Source organism: Zonotrichia leucophrys, chromosome 4 (genome assembly GCF_028769735.1).
Source record: "Zonotrichia leucophrys gambelii isolate GWCS_2022_RI chromosome 4, RI_Zleu_2.0, whole genome shotgun sequence".
Classification (NCBI taxonomy): domain Eukaryota; kingdom Metazoa; phylum Chordata; class Aves; order Passeriformes; family Passerellidae; genus Zonotrichia; species Zonotrichia leucophrys.
In genome coordinates, this window is record NC_088173.1 from 40437070 (window position 1) to 40456410 (window position 19341).

Consider the following 19341-nt stretch of genomic DNA (forward strand, 5'->3'; position numbering starts at 1 on the left):
ATTTTTAACTTGGCCACCATCGTGCTTGTTCAGAAATCTGAGTTACACAGATGTGTACTGGAGCACCCATAATCTGCTGAGTTCAAATGTATGAATATAAAAAGGAGGAGAGACTGTATCAAGAGAATAACTTCCACTTTACATCAGGAAGACAGAAAACACACATTTAGAATGTCTATGGCCCAAGACACACATGAAATTACTTTATTTTTTATTTTGATTTCTAGTAGATTTTATGATCAGACTTATGCCCCTGGTTTCTTGTGACAATTTAAAAGGTCATGAACCTCCTTCAGTTCATTTGCACTTGGAAGATGACATATGTCCAGGACACCTAAAATTGAAACAAGATCAAGATGGACAATACCAGCAGATCCAAAATTAGAATATCATTTTAAATATCCACAGTTACTTTTGAGCTACAATTTTTCTTATCTTTGGGAATTTCTACATTCCAAACAATACTTCTCCTTGAAGCAAAGCAAGAATAAAATTATTAGGCTTATTACTAAAATGATTCTTTTTGATCCTGTAAACTTGGCTCTTTGCCCAAATACCTAAATAATGTTTTTTTAAAAATTTAAAAATATTGCTTGAAGATAGCTAAGTGATCCTAGAAACTGATCTATGCATCTCAAGTACAAATAGTATGCTTCCTGTGACTTCAGAAAATAAGCCTGTGGTGGGAAGAGAGGAGAATATGGAAGAAAAAGCAAGAATGGAAACGAGAAGCATTCTATCATCCACTTATTACGTTCTTTAGAGGAGGCAGTATGACACAGAGAATAACCAACTAAATACAAAGAAAAACCTCAAAAGTGATACTATACCAGGAAGGCTATGACAATGTCATCGAGCAACATAAAGTACCAGAATATGTTTTAAAAAATCTACCTGCACTCAGAGTAGGATTCCCGAAAGGATGTTTTGATAAATCTCAGAGATACATTTGGGTCAAGTTCCAGCCTCAGCAGGTCTCCACGGGAGTGGTGGAGAAACAAACCACTGTGGAAATGACATGTTTGCTAGAAAAGAAGTCCTGAGATAGACGCTGCATGAAGCTCAAATCAACCTATCAACTCAGCTGTGGGAATCCTTAAAATCAGAGGGTTTTGGGAAAGCTGCAAAAGGCAGGCCTCAGAGACAACAGAACTGTGACTGGAGCTAAGCAGTAGTCCATAAGGTTTGTCAGCAGAAAAATGACATAAGAAGTAGAAAAGTAAGGACAAATAGAACAATGGTCTGTGCATTAATGCTTGTCTAGAATAACTCCCTAAGCCACAGAAAAGTGTATCTAGCCAGATGCTGGGAAGTTCTAAGCTTAATAATAGAGCTCTGTGCACTGTAACTTAAGGCTTACAAGCACGTCTTATTCGAAATAAGCAAGCATTGTTTTAACCAAAGGTATGTGTGCCTATAGTGGTTGGATACAACTACTGTCAATATGTTTTTGCTTTATGTGACTGGTCAAAAAACTTTTGAAGTAAGTTATTAAGTTCTTTGTCTGCTACTGAGAATGTGAGCTACTAGCATCTTCCCATTGTCATAACCATGCAATGAGACTGATGCTAGAAAATAAACAGCTCAAGCCACATTCCCCAGCAGTCCCACCCCTTTTGTGATTTGCACATAGACCCCCGGTTGGCAATATCAATCTCCGTCCTTAAAGGGAAACAAGAAATTGATAGTAAAATCCAAACAGCTGAGTGTCTCTAAGGACCGTGTCTAAGTCGGCCTTAACAACCCAAAAGCTCCCTCACATCAGCAAACCCGTCCTGCCCGCAGCTGTCCCCGCGTTTTAGCCCCGAAAGCGTCTCAGGTGTCCCTGTCCGTGGTGCTGAACCCCAGGCACCCAGGCTCGCTCTGGGAGCGTCCCTGGCCGTGGTGCTGCACACACGGGCTGGGCACAGAGGGACATAGGGACGGGGCACATCAGCCACAGACCCATGGGACCCTTTGCAGCTTTGGCTCCCAATTTTGGCAAGTGTGCTTCCGGAAATGATAGAACACAGCGGCTCAGCTGTCAGAAAGGATAATCGACCCATTTTATCGCTCATCCATGACGGCATCTGCCTGAGCGTCACTGGCATTCCAGACTTTCACAAAATCACTTTTCCCCATTTAGAACTGAGAAAAAATGATCTTATTAAGTCAAAACTTTCAAGGGAATATAACAGACTACTCAGCACTTTAGTTTATACTGTTTCTAATTACAAAACAGATTATCCAATCTGAACAAAGAAATCCCATAATAGTCCTAAAGTTCTAGCACTGCCATGGGATGTGAACTTAACAATCTTACACAGCTTCCTTCAAAGACAGTCTTTGCAAATCTCTTCCAACCTTCCCTTTTCAGGTCTCTGTGTACACAACAAAACCAGATCAGGAAAAGAGGGTCTTCATTCTCCTAGCCAGATTTTGGTTTTTTATGATTTCCTAAATAGAGCCAACACCAGAAAGGTTCTGCTCTGAGTACTTCCTGTTTGTATGCTTCCCTTCTCCTAAATGGTTCTCCCAATGTGATTGTGTCAAATGTTTAGGGCTCTCAACCTACATTTTAGAGAAAATGAAGTACTGCTTTCCTCCAAGAAGCAACCTGTGTTTCACTAAAAAAAAAAACATGAAAACTTGTTATCTAAAAATGGAGAGGATTTGAGAAATATACTTTATTCTAAAAATACTAAAATCCATACTGGACTAAAAAATTAATAATGAAATATGTGTCTCCTTTTCAGATATCACTCATATCCCAGGTATCATTCAGGCTGGCATTAATACCTCTAGCACTGTTTCTTGAGATATCCAAAATTCTAGAAAATTTAATGGGCCTTCTTGTAAGTACCACAGAGTACTTACTTTGTATTTCAAACACAAAATTTGAAATATTTTACTTCCTGTAATGTCCTGCTTTAAGCAGGGATTCATGTGAGGCACCCTGAAAGGAAGAATATTTGTACCTTCCTTCTGAGGATATCCTGTCTGACTTTGGAATACTTTTTGGAATACTAAGTGGTACCCTTTGTCACAGATACAGATGACAAATTTCTTATCTGAAGGACAGGTGCTGAGCCCAGCAGTGCCATGCCTCAAAAGTTTTAGTGCCTAAATTCCAGATGTAATTGCCTATCAAAATAAGTAACTGCTGCTACATCCACTCTTTTTATTTCTCACACTGTTCTTGTCATCCTCCCTTAATATCCAATTTTTGAACATGCTTTATACTTAGAAGGACACTGAGTCCTGGTGAATTCATCAGTTTTAACTGCACTCCTTTTGTGTGTATTCAGCATGAACTGAATAAAATGTAATTTACATTTCCTATGTGAAAGCACTTGAGTCACAACTTATCTGTAAAGGATTTAATGCCTCTCTAGAAAAAAAAATTTCTTTTAAAAATTTGCAAAACTCTAATAGGTTCACATCAAACCATTTTTTAGTTTCTATTTCTTTGCCAAGAGGTAAATAACTAAGCAAATTTCATGCTCATCTCAAATCTGCTTCTGCACAAGGGAAAATATGAAGCACAAGTTTTATATGCAGTGCTTTTGTGCTCCTGAAATGGAAACGCTAAAACAGAATTTAGGCTGGCATGGTGAAGAACACCCAACAGCAAAGCTGACATCAGAACAACAAAACTACTTTAATTTTTCATAGTAAAAAAAAAATCTATTACTTCTCTTCCATCACGCTGTGTTTTATACTAGTGGCTCCCACATACCAATTAAACACCTCACTTCACTAAGGTGAAAGCTATTTGTTGCTTTTGTACACTTGACTGGAAAATAAGTTATTATATGCATAACAGCCTCTTTAAAATTGATGATGATTCAGCAAATACTGCATGGAATACATAAAAATATTAATAAAAATATTATTATGTACACATGTAGCTATACAGCAGAGAAAAGAAGATTTAAGAGTAGCATAAATTTCTTCTTCCAGTAACATCAGTTTATGATCTTACACAAATGCTGTGCTTTATGAAAGGAAAATTATCAACAGCTCTTTGCATACAGCAAGATCTTGTAACAAACTTTTGAGAGTATAAAATCATGGTTACATAGCTCAGTATTTGCCATGTATTTTTACTTCTATTTTCTTTCCTTATCCAAGTTCAGAAATACAATGCAATTTATTGCTTCCACTGAATAGGGAAAAGAATGTGCTCATGAATAACAGAAGTGATGCAGAAAAGGCCACACTTTCAGGTGGGAAACTGTGCCTGTTGTATAAATAAAATATATACCACTATAAATATAATATGTAATACTCATTCCAAAGCAGTCACCTCTTAAGGAATGAACACTTGAGTCAAAGCAGGGTAACAGACTGGCAGGGCACTCCTGGCATTTGTCAGAGGCGTTTGTCAGGCTGACAGCAATATTAACCACAATCCATTCCAGTTGCTTTGGTTTATCATTGTGTGACTGATGTTCAAAACAGTGCCAGAAGAATCTGCTTAAATAAAGTGTTGGTTTAACCTACACTCTGCAGTTATTTAAAACTGCACTAACTGTGGACTCCTAGCTGACGCCTTAAAAAAAAACTATTAGATTTGACACAACTTGAGATTTCTAAATAATTTTTTAAAAGCAAATTCTTCACTTTCATAGGCACCAAAAAGAAAAAGAAAAATATATTGACCTGACTTCATTTCTGCCAGATCAAAATCAAAGGTTTCCTCTTCTTTACACAGTGGAAGCACTAAACTGTGATGAGTTTCTGGGAATGCATAAGGAAAGGAAATAAATGACTGTTAAAACCATGTAGACATTGAAGTGAAATATCTTTAAATATTTTAAAACATTTAGCAGTGCAAAAGCATAGACATGCCAAAATACATAATTAGTACATATTTGGAACCATTACCCCCAGGATAACACTGCTACAATGAAAATATCACAACATACATAACATCCACAAATTTTCCTAGTAGAGTCTCAGCAAGGTCTTCCAGATACTTGTCCCAAATTCATCATTTGACAAGAAGTTTAACATTTAAGCTACATGGAGTTGATACTGCTAGAACTGCCAATATAGTAACCAAAACTTGAACTGCTTTATTTGAAAGAGGTATGGCATAAAGACTCTCATTGTGTGTATGTGTATATACATACACATATATATGTGTATAAATATACATGCAATAATTATATATATGCAATAATTATGTGCTGTTTAACGCTCCCAGTTTTCCAGCAAATGCTTGAGAAGGTTGAATGTAGATAGAGATGAGATCTGAGTAATGTCCTCCCTCAGCACCAGCAATGGAAAGATTCCCTCAGAACTGAAAGCACACTTAGCAATCCTCCTCAAAGACTGCTTTCATGAGCAGAGAAATCCATATAACCAGTCAATGTTGATAACAAAAACACACAAAAATAGAGTAGGTTTGCTACCCAATCTCTCAAATGGAGGTAAGTGCCATACCTAACTGAAAATGAGGAAAATATGTTCTCTTTCAAGGAGGAAGAAAGATCAGTACTACAGTGCTCATTGAATTGACTCTTTACAAATGACAATACAATTAAAACAGACCCCTTATAAGAATGGCACTTGGAGAATTCTTTTCCTTGTCTTCAACTATTTCAGCAATGACATGATCTATGCAGAAGCATCACTTAACGAAAGTTAATGGAAAACGAGGTTGCAAAAATTATGTAATCACCAATGAATTTATTAATGATTAGTACACTTAATTTGTGTAGCAACTCAAGCTATGCAGGGCTGACGTTACTTTTAAGTTTTCAATGATAATTTAAGTGCAATTCACAAAAGTATTCTAGCTTGGTGATAGATATTTTTGGCTGTAAACTACCTTCAGATACTTTCTGGCCAGGGGATTATTAAATAGAATTTATTGAATTCCACTAAGAAAAAATTATTTTAAATAGATAAATGTTTACCTTTTAAAGATTTGTTAAAGTATAAAATATGTGAGGTTTACCCATGAATGTGGATCTATGTCAGCCAGACATTCTAAGAAACCTTAAGAGTTAATGACTTCTTCACATTAAGTAACACTATTAGGAAAAGTTACAATAATAGTACTTCAGAATCTCTACTTTAGTTTTAAATGCGTACATATTCAAACTTTACAGTCTTCAAATATATCTATACACACACATATTCAAATATATATATACATAAATATATATGTGTGTGTTAATTTGTCTAAATATTTGCTGACTATACATTTCCTTTTTTAAGGTTAAAAAAACTAAATCAGTAATACAACCTTTTCACAGACCTGTGTTTAGTTTAATCAATTGCAAACTGAAAGCAAAAACTTTTAAAGCTGCCATATTTCCAAGGGGATTTTTTAGTAGCAAATTACCAATTTATATAAGACTTAAAAAAAAAAGCTATAATTAAAACGATCTCCTTACCTTTTCTACAAATTAGCTATAGTGCTCCACATGCCAACCTTTTCCTATAAAAGTTATCTTTTAGTAAAAGATCCTGCTGATCAGTGCACCCAGTCCTTGTAGAGAAAATGAGAGATACTTCTACTTTGTAAAATGAAATAGTTCCTTCTGGGAAAGCATTGCAAGAGAATAATCCCACTCCATAAACAGGCAGTACATCAAATCTGTAGATGGTGGGGGGACTGTTGCAAAAACTCACAAGGCCACTCTGCCAGAAAGGAATTGTTTGGAAAAGTTGCTCAAACCTGCCAATGTCTTTCTGACTAAGGACAGCTGCATTACTCCAGCATACCTGAAAGGGTGCACCAGAGGAAGTGATAAAATGAAGTTTTTACGCATTGGAATATGGGAAGTGATTTAAAAGTACCTAAAATATAATGGTACCACAGGGTGTGCTACTAAAAAAAGTACAATTCTCAACAGAAAAAAATAAACAGAAAAGGGCTAATTTTTAATCTTTAACAGCCTCAGCATTTCTGACGTCATTAAAATTTGAAATGAAATGTAATGTCTTTGTTTCAACTAGGAGTACCTTCCAAGAACAATTATTGGGTTGATACAATCAGAGGCATAAGAATACATTAATAATTCATTTTTACACAATCTGATTCTTATTATCAGTACACACAAGAAGAAATTAAACACTTTTAAAGGTCATGCAGGAAACATTAATACTAAACATAGTACTCAACATCAAAAATGTTTATAAGACTACAAACTACTATGATAAAAATATAAAAGTATATTTAATGACAAATACCTTTGACAAATCCCTGAAGTTGCTGGGAAGCGTAAGGTCCAACTCCTCTGACTCATAGTTGGTGATAACCCAAGGGAAGACAGGGTACTGATTCAAATCATTGTAAGTTCGACCTGACAAACAACAAAAACCTCCACTGTGAATAAAGAGCTGCATTTAACTAAAATACCAATCTCTACAGATACAACAATATAACTTTATGAGCTGTTTGAAAGAACTGCAGTTTATTTCAGATCTGTTAAAATTTCAATATTCTATTTTGCTTTATTGAAAGGATAATGGAAAAGCTGACAATATGCTAGTATTTAATCTAAAATATTTCAGCCCATTTCCCTTTAATTGTAAACTCTTTTGCATACAGTAAGACTGTCAGTTAAATTCATTCATTTCCTATGCATTTCTCCTTTCCTTGTTTACATCATCTTGTCTTCCATTTCCTTAAGGTGAAACACTTCCAAAAATGGAGGGTCAATGATTTTTGTTGTTACTAAAAAATAAAGCATTCTTTTTACATAATGTCTTAAATACAATATGTGAAAGAAGAATAAAGTAGGTCAGGAATTCAGACTGAAGAATTTTTCAATTAATAACTGTTCCATCTAGAGAATTCACTTTGAGGGGAATTCATCCTTGCCCACTGTCCATCTATGGATATACCAACATTTACCAGGACAGAAAATTTGGTCTAGATACAGGTTCATGTGTACATCTTCACGTATCTAAGATGGAAATAATACACTTCTTCCAATAAAACCAAAATAGTCAATTAGAACAAACATATACCATGCACACATACATAGCCCAAAGCCTGGTTTCTAAATTTAAAATGCATTTTTTACATTGACTCCGTCTCTTTTTATTATATTGTTGCAGAGGCTTACTCATTCATATCATCTTCAATCATCATGTTCTTGAGATTTTGTTCAGCCCAGTCTTAAAAGTCTCCAAAGACACATTTTAACCTCTTCCCCAGGAATACTGTTTTACAATCCAATCTGTAAGGTTGTCAGAAAACATTTTCTAAACTTCCACCACCATTTTTCTTTTTCCAGTTTTCTTACACCACTCAGTATTTTTCCATCGTGGTTTGCAGAATTTTTAAATTATATAGTCAGTCTTTCCCTAATCACTTGGCTTTATTGCACATTACCTGTTATTGAGGATAAAGGCCACTTACATGACACTTGGGTAATCATCTTTCTTTTAACTCCCTATCATGGGCAACTCAACTTTCCCTCTTTCCATAATGTTATCTTTTTGCTTCTTCTAACCTCCAACACCAAGCAGACAAGAATTCAATTTATTATTTCAATAATATATTAAAGCTGAAAAGGGTCATTCATTAGAGCCATAGAAAACAGTGTCATGATGGGCCTCATTCAGCTTGAGCAGGAACGAGGCGAGCAGGTCGACCCCTACTTTTAAAAATCTGTCAGCATCCTGGCACCTCTGACTTGATGACTGATTACAGCAAGCACCACAAGTGACCATTTGTATAAAATGCAATTAGTGCAAGCACAGGCATTTGTTATATCAATGGTGCTAGCAACAGCCAAGCCTGAAAGGGAATTACCAGACCTTTCACCACAGAAAAGAGCTGAAAATTGAGAAATTTTCTAAGTTGCTCAGAGGACAGAATAAGTTGGAAAATAAAAGGGATGTCATGAGACCCAACAGTCAGCCTCCAGTTAGTAAACTGAAGTCCAACTGGTTAGAAGCTGATGGGGTAAGATGTGTTAAACAAAATATAGCTCAGTGTTTACAGAATGAGTGGTTAGGACAAAAATGAGTGGATAAAAATTAGGCTTGGTTTGGATTAATGGTGTCCTAGAACAGCAGCACTGGCAATCCAAGCACTGCACCCTTTTTTGAGACCAACCATGCACCCTATAACAGTGGTACTTATTGGCTCCAGGAATATTCTGCTCACTGGCTGAGATTTCCTAGAAGTCTCAGCATCTATGATATTAAGGGAGAAAACTTGTTGCACCTATGATATTTAGGGAGGATAGTACTTATGAAAATTAAAACTTAGAATACTGAAGATAAGGAAGTTCCTATTTCTGAGGCTTTGTTAAATAGTAACAGTGTATATACTTCCTGTCCCTCCACAACAGTCATGATATTTTGACTTTAGGTGCAGCTCAGTACGATGTTATGAATACCTCTCTAACCTTACATAAACATAAATATAATTACCAATTAATTAAATTTAGGAGGATTTGTGTGAAGCTTTTCAGGACACAATCATACATAGACAAAACTACTCATTACAAGAGCAAAATATAGTTGTGCCCCATGGCTGCTGAGACTGTGCCATGGCTAACTCATTTTATGTGTAATTACAGTCATTTGGATGAACAATAATTAGCAATACCTGCTATAGTGTTTAGAAACATCAAATATTCAAAGTTGGAAATCTCTCGGTGCTGCCATCGCTGGGTCATGTTGGAAGCTTTGAAGATCTGTCGAGGACTAGCCAAAGAAATGCGTCTGAAAAAATAGAAAATTGGAAAAAAATAATGAGAAAACTGGTGGGGCTTCCTTTTTTCCATAGCTGATTTTTAGTGGCAGTAGTACATATTCTTTTTACCAGGTCTGGGCTAAATTTCTCTGGAAATCAAACTGCCACCTGGATACTTGAAGTTCATTTTTGAAGTTTTATAATCTAATAAGAATAAAAAGAATTAATGCATCTGACAGCTGGATATGTCAAGATTTGAAAACTTTCCAACAGAAATCTTTACAGCTGTGCAAATTCAGCTGCTTCATGATGGCTTGATGTATTACAGAAATATTTTACTGGAGATTTAGAGATGGAATATCATTAAATAATAAAATTACAATATTTTTAGAATTTCACATAAGAATCAAGTCATCTTTAAGGAGAGGTTTTTTAAATCCCTCAAGAACAAAGGAAAACAATGATAAGATGATAGAATTTCATTATGAAGTCCATCCTCCTGAGGTTTAAATTCTGGGCAGTGTTGGGGAGTTAGTCATAAATAACTCAAACTTTGAGAATTTGATGCCAGATTTCCTAATGTTTGTGAAAGAAGACTGTAAAGTCATTCCTTGGAGTGATAAATCAAACAGAGAAGAGTTTATCATAAAATTCCCAAGACACTTTTGTTCATAACAAAAACATCTGTAAATACCAAACCCACATCACTTAGGGAGGAAAGAAAAAAAATAAATGTAGTTTTAGTTTAAAAAATCTTTACAGGTATTGGTAAACCATTCAAGGAAACTGTAACTGTTTGGGGTTTTTTAATAACCTACATTATTGTGCAAACAAATTGATCAGTACAAATAGATGTGAAATATTGAGCAAATGTGTCTTCAATGTACATTTAAAATTTTTCACACATAATTTGTTTCTGTAAATAGAAATCCAGATGTTCTTACAGAGTGGCTATAGCAGCAATCCAAGGGATTTATTTTTTTCCTGGACTCTATAAAAAAGCTACAAAACACAACATAAAACATCCCAAACTATTTTAATTCCATTTCTATGTACAGAAATTGATTAAAAATAAAAAATTTAAGTCACAAAAATCAAGATACCACTCCCTAAGGGTTTCCTGCACCATGTTCTGTAAACTAGTAGGTGTAAATGCCTCACACCATTGATGAAAATAAAAACAACTCTTAGAGCTGACAGATAAAATTAATGCAGATTGTAAAATACCTGGTCTGGGGTAATCCAAAGATGGTACCAATACCAACCCGAGGTAGACAGTTAACCACTTTCTTTACTGTTGCTTGGTCAGGGAAGTTGAACATGACACCCACTGTGAGTACAAGAGTAGAAACACAGCATGATTTTACACATTTCAGGCTTTCTCAACCAACACAATGCAACCCTAAGCTCAGGTGCTCAACAGATCAGTCAAGTTTCCTTCAGGATGCTGCAGACATATTTTTTTTAAATTTCCAGAAGTCCTTTTATATATCAGTAACAGGAATTTCAACAGAAGTTGACACTGTTGCACATCTTACAAGTTCTCCATCCTTTTCCCTCTATGAATAGAAATTAAACTTATATGCACAGATTGACTGTCTAGAACTAATTAAAAAAATGTATGTATTAACTAGTTCATACATTTACTAATTTACATTCTAGATATTTTCAAGAGATAGTGTTTGAAATACTATCTTCCTATTTTGTCTGAAACATGTGAATGACACCTCTGAAACAGCAACCTAAAAACCTAAATAACAATCTAATTATGGTATCACCAGTGGCCATTTATGACTTCAGAGAGTACAACAAGTGTTTATACATATGATTAATATTCTGTTGGACAATGCCATTACCAAAAAAATGTTCTACATTTTAAATAAAGCATGAAGGCATAGCAGTCACTGGTCTAATCCAGTAGTGAAATTCTTTCCTTCCGTTGTTCTTGGTGTGTATAACTAACAACTATCAACCCTCCAAGGGGACACAAAAATCCTTCATGCATAACAGATCAGAGGTAGGACTGCCCTGAGCAGGAGTCCTCAGAGAATGCCAAATAAATACGTGGATATAAATGAAAGTGAGGCATTGATAATGCACAGTTTTCATGGTTTATCATAATTTATCATTGAAAAAAGAATTGGAAGGAGAAACTAAATTACAAAAAATACTAACTTAAATACCAATACATTTAATCCAAGCCCTTCCTCTATCTACACAAATCCATGTCAAAGCAGACATGGCTAAACATCCAAGGAGAATGCACAAGTCCCCACATGCACACCTGTCATTTCTTTAAGCTCACTGTACCTCTATTTGCCATGAATATCTCCAGTGCTGTATTTTGCAAGAGGTAACGTCGGGAAAAGATAGATCGAATCTCTGAGAAGAGCCATTTTCCATGGAGTCCTTCTGTATATGCCAGAATCTAGGAGAAACAGACAGAAAGGATGTTTTAAATATGTTAGCTGGACAGGTAATACCTTGCAAAAGAGAAACTCTGACCCACAAACATGCATTTTACCAATTACATGCAAAACCTGCAGCAAAATTAAAATATGGTCAAACTTCAAATCATGCTATGAATCTCTAATACATTTCTTGTACTCCTGAATTAAATTATTCATGCTAAATATTTTAAACATTTGCTTGCATCTTTTCCTTTAAATACAACTGTCTATTTTTCATAACAGTTTCAGAGTTTCAAAAACATTATTAAATGTTCAGCATTTCAGCAAAGCATAAAACTGTATTCAGAAACGCATTTCTAGTAGCATTAGATGTATCTGCACTTCCTTCAGCATTGTAATCACAGGCCTGTAACAATAAGCAAGAAAAAAATGTCTTTGAAGAAAAAGAATGTTCCTTAGGTTTACCGTTAAGGCAGCGTTCATTAATTTTGGAACTAGAAAGGTTGGCTGTGGTAAGAGGTTAAGTATCATTTTGTCAGCTAAGGTTAAACACAAACCTGCAAATGAACTCAGCATAATCTCTCTGCGGAGTAAGCGGTTGTCAAAGTAACTTGTTACAATTCCTGTCATCCCATCTGACAGACACAGATGCTTAGTCTGCCTTCACAATTCAAACTAATTCCATTTTCAGTCCTCAGCCACTTTGTTTCTTTGTTGCTTCACTTTTTCCTTTCCATTTCAAAGCTTAATTATGTAAGTGTTAAAGGACAGAGAGACTGGACACTTCTCTACCTCAGATTAACAAACTATAGGAGAAGGAAAATCTGAGATTTGTCAATCTTAGCAAACACAAAAGCACTTAATAGAAAACCATCACAGAAAAAGAGACTCATATGCAATCCTTGTTAACATCATTCTTACCACAATTTCACTTGAGCAATAAATACATTGTGTACAAAAATGAAAAAGTGAAATTCAAGTCCTTAACATAACAAAGACTGTTAATTAAGTCAATCACTTGTTTACAGGTTTTTAACAAAGGAGGACTTTGCCTTGCATGTAGCATATATTGACAAATAAAACCTGCATTTTTGTAGCACAGAGAACAGATGCACCATTATGAAAGCACTACACAATATAGCATAAAATATTTTACCAGTTTTGTGAATTAAAAGCAAGCAAGACTGGCAAACCAAAAGCTGATAACACAGATCAGAACATACAAAGCAAATAATCTTCACCTCAATACAAGTGCCACCTTCTCTCCCAGCAAACACACACACAAAGAAAGACAAGGAAAAAACCATATAAATCTTCCAGTACAAAATTCTAGAAATGTGATGAAAGGACCAGAGATTGTCAATGGTTGCTAACATTTCTGGAACTGGGAAACCAACAGACTTGGGCCACACAGACACTTCCCATAGTACACCCCTATCCCATCCACATAAATTGGCAGATTTGTATAATTCTGTGGTGCTACTCAGAACCACTGTGCATGGTTTTTGTCATATGCTTGTAAATATCCTCCAAGAATACAACATCAAAAGAGGTAACAAAGGAGACAAAGCTGCAGTGCTCATGTACAGAAATCTCTTGGTATTTTTTGATGATATTCATCCATCTTATGATCCTGAAATTGGAGCTTCTAATTGCAATGTTTGATTTTTTTGAGACAGATAGCAACGTAGTAACCTCTACTTTTCTGCCACAATTAAAACCAACAGCCCGTTTGTCCCCATTGGTCTATGCATGGTAAATTCAAACATTTACTATGTGGATAGTGTGAGTAAAACCAGCACTCTAAATAATTACTCCTTTCACTGTGAAGTGAGCATTTTCTGTGAGACTGCCAACCCCACACGAGGACTGAGCTTGCTGCCTGCAGCCTCCCTAAAACTGGGAGGAAAAGCACCAGCTTGAAAAGAGCAGAGGTGGCTCGCATTGTGCTCCTCGTAGAGCCAATGAAATAGGTGAAGTAACTGAATTCAGAGGGAGAGGATTTACAGCAGGAGCTGGACCTGCACCCCAGAACCACCACAGCCACTGCTGTAAGCCCCTCTGAAGCACTCGTTAACAAAACTGATCAGGAGACACAAGCAGCTGAGGCCGGGCTGAGCAGGGCGTCATTCCGGGCTGGAGCAGGCTCTGCCTGCTCTGCAGCCTCACTTCAAAGTCTCTGGAGTTCAATTAAAACTGGATTAGGTTGGAGCAGCCCTTCTGTGGGACCCTGGGCTCCCTGGAGCTCCGGGCACACCGACAGCGCCCCAGCCAGGGCTCCACAGCCCGCCAGTGGAGCAGCTGCCATGGCAACGCAGCGCGGCCCGCTCATCACGGCCTCCACCTACGGCGGGCGACAGGTCCAGGGGACAAACACATTTCTGTCGTGTCTATGGCTAAGTGTTCCTCATGGAAATCCAGGGCAGCCTTTCACTCCCTGGAAAATATTATTAGAAACTGCTAGTTGCAGAAACTGGCTCGTTCTTCAAATAAAATTCAGCATTTTTATTCTGGGAAACAAATTTTTTTTTAAAATCACTTCTGACATCAGAACTACAACTTTCAAGAACTATTTTTGCATTTGCCTGTTTTCACCCAAAAGCCACACATCACAGAGCTCCACTTCAGAATTTAAGAACAGCTATCTTCTTCATACCATCATACAATATTTTAAGATTAAAACCAACTCATTTCTGCCTTTGTCACCTCCAGTTTTGGAACAAGTTGTGGAGCACAGACTAATGAGAGTGTACATCTAATTTAATCTGTAGAAATAATACTGCCTTCCTCATGTGAGAAAGTATTCACAAAATTTCAGTTGATTCAACACATCAGACTGAAGTTCAATCTACTGCACATTTAATTTGTTTCAAAAGATACAACACTTTACAAAAGAAAAGACAATTTATACTGTTTACCACTTTATTTAAAAACATATAAACTAATGAGGCAACTGTTAAGTTCTACAGTTTCAAAAATCTCATCAGACTGCTCTGTAATTAGACTTTGGCAACACCAGATGAACAGGTATCATGACAACATTACTAAAAATACAAAATTACTTTCCCCTTTGAATGAAGTCCCTTTTTTCACTTCAAGTATTAGAAATGAAGGTCTAAACCTGTACTCAGTCTCTGTACTCATGGTGATGGCCCCAACACTGCACAGCTGTCAGAAACTCCCTAAGAAATCAGTGAGTAAAGAACAGCCAGATTCAAATTCTACTTGGAGGAGACTCTGAAATCAGAGTAGCAGGAAAACTCAGGTAGCACAGTGCCGAAAACAAATTAAGATCATACATAAGTGCTCACAATTTACAGTCATATATCTGCTAATTTCCCAATAAAAAAACTAATTTACTTGGAAGCTATTCTGTGATATTTCAGTTTTTAATACAAATGCCCCATTCCATTCTACCTTTTCTTCAAACCCCTCCTGAATGTTTATCATAAACAATGTTTATTGTAAAAGACTTCATGCAATATTTAAAAAACCACTCCCATCACTGCAGCTGCCTCCTGAATTAGAAAAGTAATATTTTACTGAAGACTAAATGAACATTTTGCTCTACCTGTTAAGCAAGCCAATCACCTATCGTATATTTTATTTTATTTTAGAGAAAAGTACTATTGATCTTGAAAATGTGAATAGGCTAGAAGTAATTAAGTCTGCAAATGGGTTATAGAACTGAAACAGTAATTGAATAATTATATTACTTTAATATGCCAGCCAACTTAACTGCCATGAGTAAAATAAAAGCTAAATAGCTTATTTAAAAAGCTGATGCACATTTGTCTAATTTTAAATAAGTTATAATGCAAGACAAAGAAAAAAACCCAACAAAGCACCGAATAAAAATATACAGCATTTAACCTACATTCTAATTTGATTACAGTTGAGAGAAAATTTATAAATACATTCTAGCAACATTCTAGGTCATTTGGAGTTATTTGTAGTCAGGAAGGCAAAATTACAGCACTCAGAGGCTCCAAAATCTGACACTCAGTTCACAAGAAAGCTGGATTTGTACCTTAACCTCAGCCTTGCATCTGAGAACCCTAGGATTCTACTGTCCAGGTATTATTTGATTCCTGGCTGCAGGATTCACACTGAAAGAGTCTGACTCTGCTCTTTGTTTAAATACATCTGAATTCACAGGGAATTAGATCAGACTATTAACAATCTTAAACATCAACATACTCTTCAATAAATCAGAGTTGTTCATTGGTTTATTTTAGGTTTCTCACAGAAGCAGCATATAAAATGCTTGCTTTAAATCTCAGATATTTACAAAATCAGCCACTGAAATCCACAGGCAGTGAGCAGCAGCCAGTCCCCCTGTGAGCATGCACAGTCTGTTACACAATCCTGTTCAGCATTTTCATGGGTGACAAACTCAATTAAACATATTCATTACTTTAATGTTCCACTAGACAGTTTTAGCCAGCATAAAAAAATAAAATAAATAAATAAATACTCAGTGACCTTTGTATTGATCAGAGCAAAATGGCTTATGCCTGGGTGTGGGTGGTGAAGGGACTGGGGAGGGGGGTGGTAAAGGACTCTTATGTTTTCTCTTCCAATTACTGAAGGAGATGATAAAACCACAGCAAATGATGTATCAGCTCATTTTATCTTATCGCTTTGGGGCTAGGTGACAATGAAGTTCATATTTCACTGGTTCCCATTGAAGATTGTGAAAATTACTTGCCCTTATGACCTGAAATTTCACTGGAAGACAGAAATTTCTCTTCTGCAAAGTAATGCAATTTTTCAGATGTCAACCTTTAGCCCAGCTTTAAAAATTAATTTCATTTATATTAACCAATGATATTGATATTTTCACAGAATGCTCTTTGATACATGAACCACCGACTAGCAAATTGATGTGCTCGAGAAGGATAGAATTATTTTATCTGAAGCTGCTGGGGACAGACAGATTTACCACAAACTGAAATTCCCATTTCACATTATGCTGTTTATATTAGCCTAAAATACCTTAAGGCCTCAGGACCTGTAAATAGTTTAATCTTTTGTTAGGATTTAGTTCTGCTTCTAGATCCATTCAGTTTTGAAATAATTTCTCTCTACACAATAAAAAAAGAAACACCATGTGCTTGGAAATAAGAGGAATAATAAGAATAAAGTCTAACTGTCGCAGACCACAGTTCAGTACATATATGATAGCATGAAAAATACTTCCCAGATTATTAAAACAAAGTAATGCACAACTATATATATTCTCCCTTTATCCTGCCACTTAAGCTGTACTTCAGTGTGAAAAAATCTGTGTGCAATCTAAATTTTCTTAAAGTGATCTACTAACTTTCTTCCTGATTATCCCAATCTAACTTGGAAATAAAATTACTGAGGGAGCCTGTATTTCAGAACTTTTCTGATTTGGCTACATGGTTCTAAACACCTCACATATATCTGCAAACAATGTTAGCAGATTTAGTACCAACTCTCTTACTTCCTTCAACTGGGTCTCATAAACAATTTTTTGTCCCTCTTGATTAACCCTGCTGGGTTTTAGAGAGCAGGGGTTCATTACCACTATCAGAAAACATGTAATTAACCCAAAGAACAGGAATTTCTGATTGCTAAAGACAATTATGCAAGGTAAATTATGCAGCCTCAGATAGTGGAAGTTTAAAAAGAAGACAATTAATACAGGTTAGGGTGACTGTCCAAGCCCTGCAAGGTTAAGGACATGAAGTTATTACGTTCTTTGCAAAATACAACAGCAGGCTTATTTATGATAAAAAAGGAGCCAGAATTGCAAGAATTCACAGATTCTTGTAGGAGTTGACTGATATCTTGATTTAGTTACATTCTGATCTAAGAGCTAGCTGCATCTGCTCCTCAAGAGGTAGATACAAAAGGCTCATACAGATGTTTCCATCACCTGGAGATGAGCAATATTTTTCCTCTACCAGGGTTACCTGTTTATGCTATTTGCTACAGCACTGATGTTCATACATACACAGACTTCATATACCTGGTATGTAAAATGATACAGACAACAAATCATAACCAAGAATCTTTCCATCATTTAGAAATAACTCAACCTAGTCTTTTTGGACGGCAATAAACTTCATGCAACTTCCGGATTTCATGTGTCAATGAATTCCATTAGTTAAACAGACACAGTGCAAATACTAAAAAAGCTTGTTTTGATTTCATTTTTTATCATTTTTCATACATTGAAAAAATGACATTACCTGCAAAAGCTCAAGAAGAGAGCTTAAGCATCAGTGAGCAGAATTCCATGAAGTGATTTCTCACTGTGTAGAAGCCGTCAAAAGAAGCTGATGATATTAAATAGTGGAATATTCATCAAAAATGCTGAAATTAAGTATTACCAGTATTAAAACTTTGTAGTAATAAATGGTGCAGTGGTGCATTCCATGATCATTACCCTGTGTGAGAAAGAATTTTGAAAAAATAGCTGGGAAAAATCCCTTCGCCATCATTTTATCTCTCCAGCTGAGAAGCAGTGTCTAAATGGCTTCAAAAAGTCCCTCACAGCTCTCCTATTTTGGTGCATAACTTTGCATCATCACAACTGTTGCTACCTTGTTAGTTAGCTCACCTTCAACTTTATAAATGCAGAAAACTAAAAGACAAAGAACAGGAAGCTTTAGATGTTCCAAATTGTCACTTTGCAAAAAATAATCAATTAATTTGTCTTCCCATCTCCTTGTGAGCTAACAAAAAAGGAAACACAAATTCAGAATTCATTATGAAAATGTTTTATTATTGAAAAGGAGGTTATAAAATAAGAAATCTTTTAAATCTTAACCTCAAAAGCTTTTAGCATACTGCCCAGAATCTGGTATTCCCAATTAAAAAAAAAAAAAAAATTATGTTTTCAAGGTGATAAGCATGATAAGTATGACCATGATCCATATTTTGAAAATACAAATTGTACAGAAATTTTCCTAGTAGAAGTAAGACAACACAGGACTAGTGGCTCAAAACCATGTGGTGATGTTGTAACACTACTGTAATTAAAAATAAAGGATTTTAAAACAAGCCCTAAAAAGCGCTTTCCCTTGTTCAAAGATGGAAGTGCCAGAAAAACAGTTAAAAGGAATCAAGCGGAGATTATTTTTTTTTTAATATAATGACAAAAAGGTTGTAGATTTGGGTTTTTCTTATGTTTTAAGTTCTTTGAAGTTTAAAGTCTGGTTGGTCCCTCTCCTTTTATAAAATTCCTAGTGCAGAAAAGTCCTGGAGGATAGTCTTTATCAAACTATTGGTGGAGCCTGAAAT

At 35.8% G+C, this 19341-nt stretch overlaps 1 protein-coding gene across 2 annotated transcripts in view; it reads right to left on the bottom strand.

The window, feature by feature from the left end:
* The window catches only part of LRBA (LPS responsive beige-like anchor protein), a 369174-nt gene that overhangs the window by 110816 nt on the left and 239017 nt on the right, over window positions 1-19341 (bottom strand). For both annotated transcript variants that reach the window (XM_064711253.1, XM_064711252.1), the window contains exons 42-45: window positions 11963-12080; window positions 10880-10982; window positions 9566-9681; window positions 7189-7301 (exon numbers count right to left, since the gene is read on the bottom strand). In XM_064711253.1, the coding sequence (XP_064567323.1) occupies window positions 7189-7301; window positions 9566-9681; window positions 10880-10982; window positions 11963-12080 (450 nt within the window). The remainder of the gene's footprint in view (window positions 1-7188; window positions 7302-9565; window positions 9682-10879; window positions 10983-11962; window positions 12081-19341) is intronic.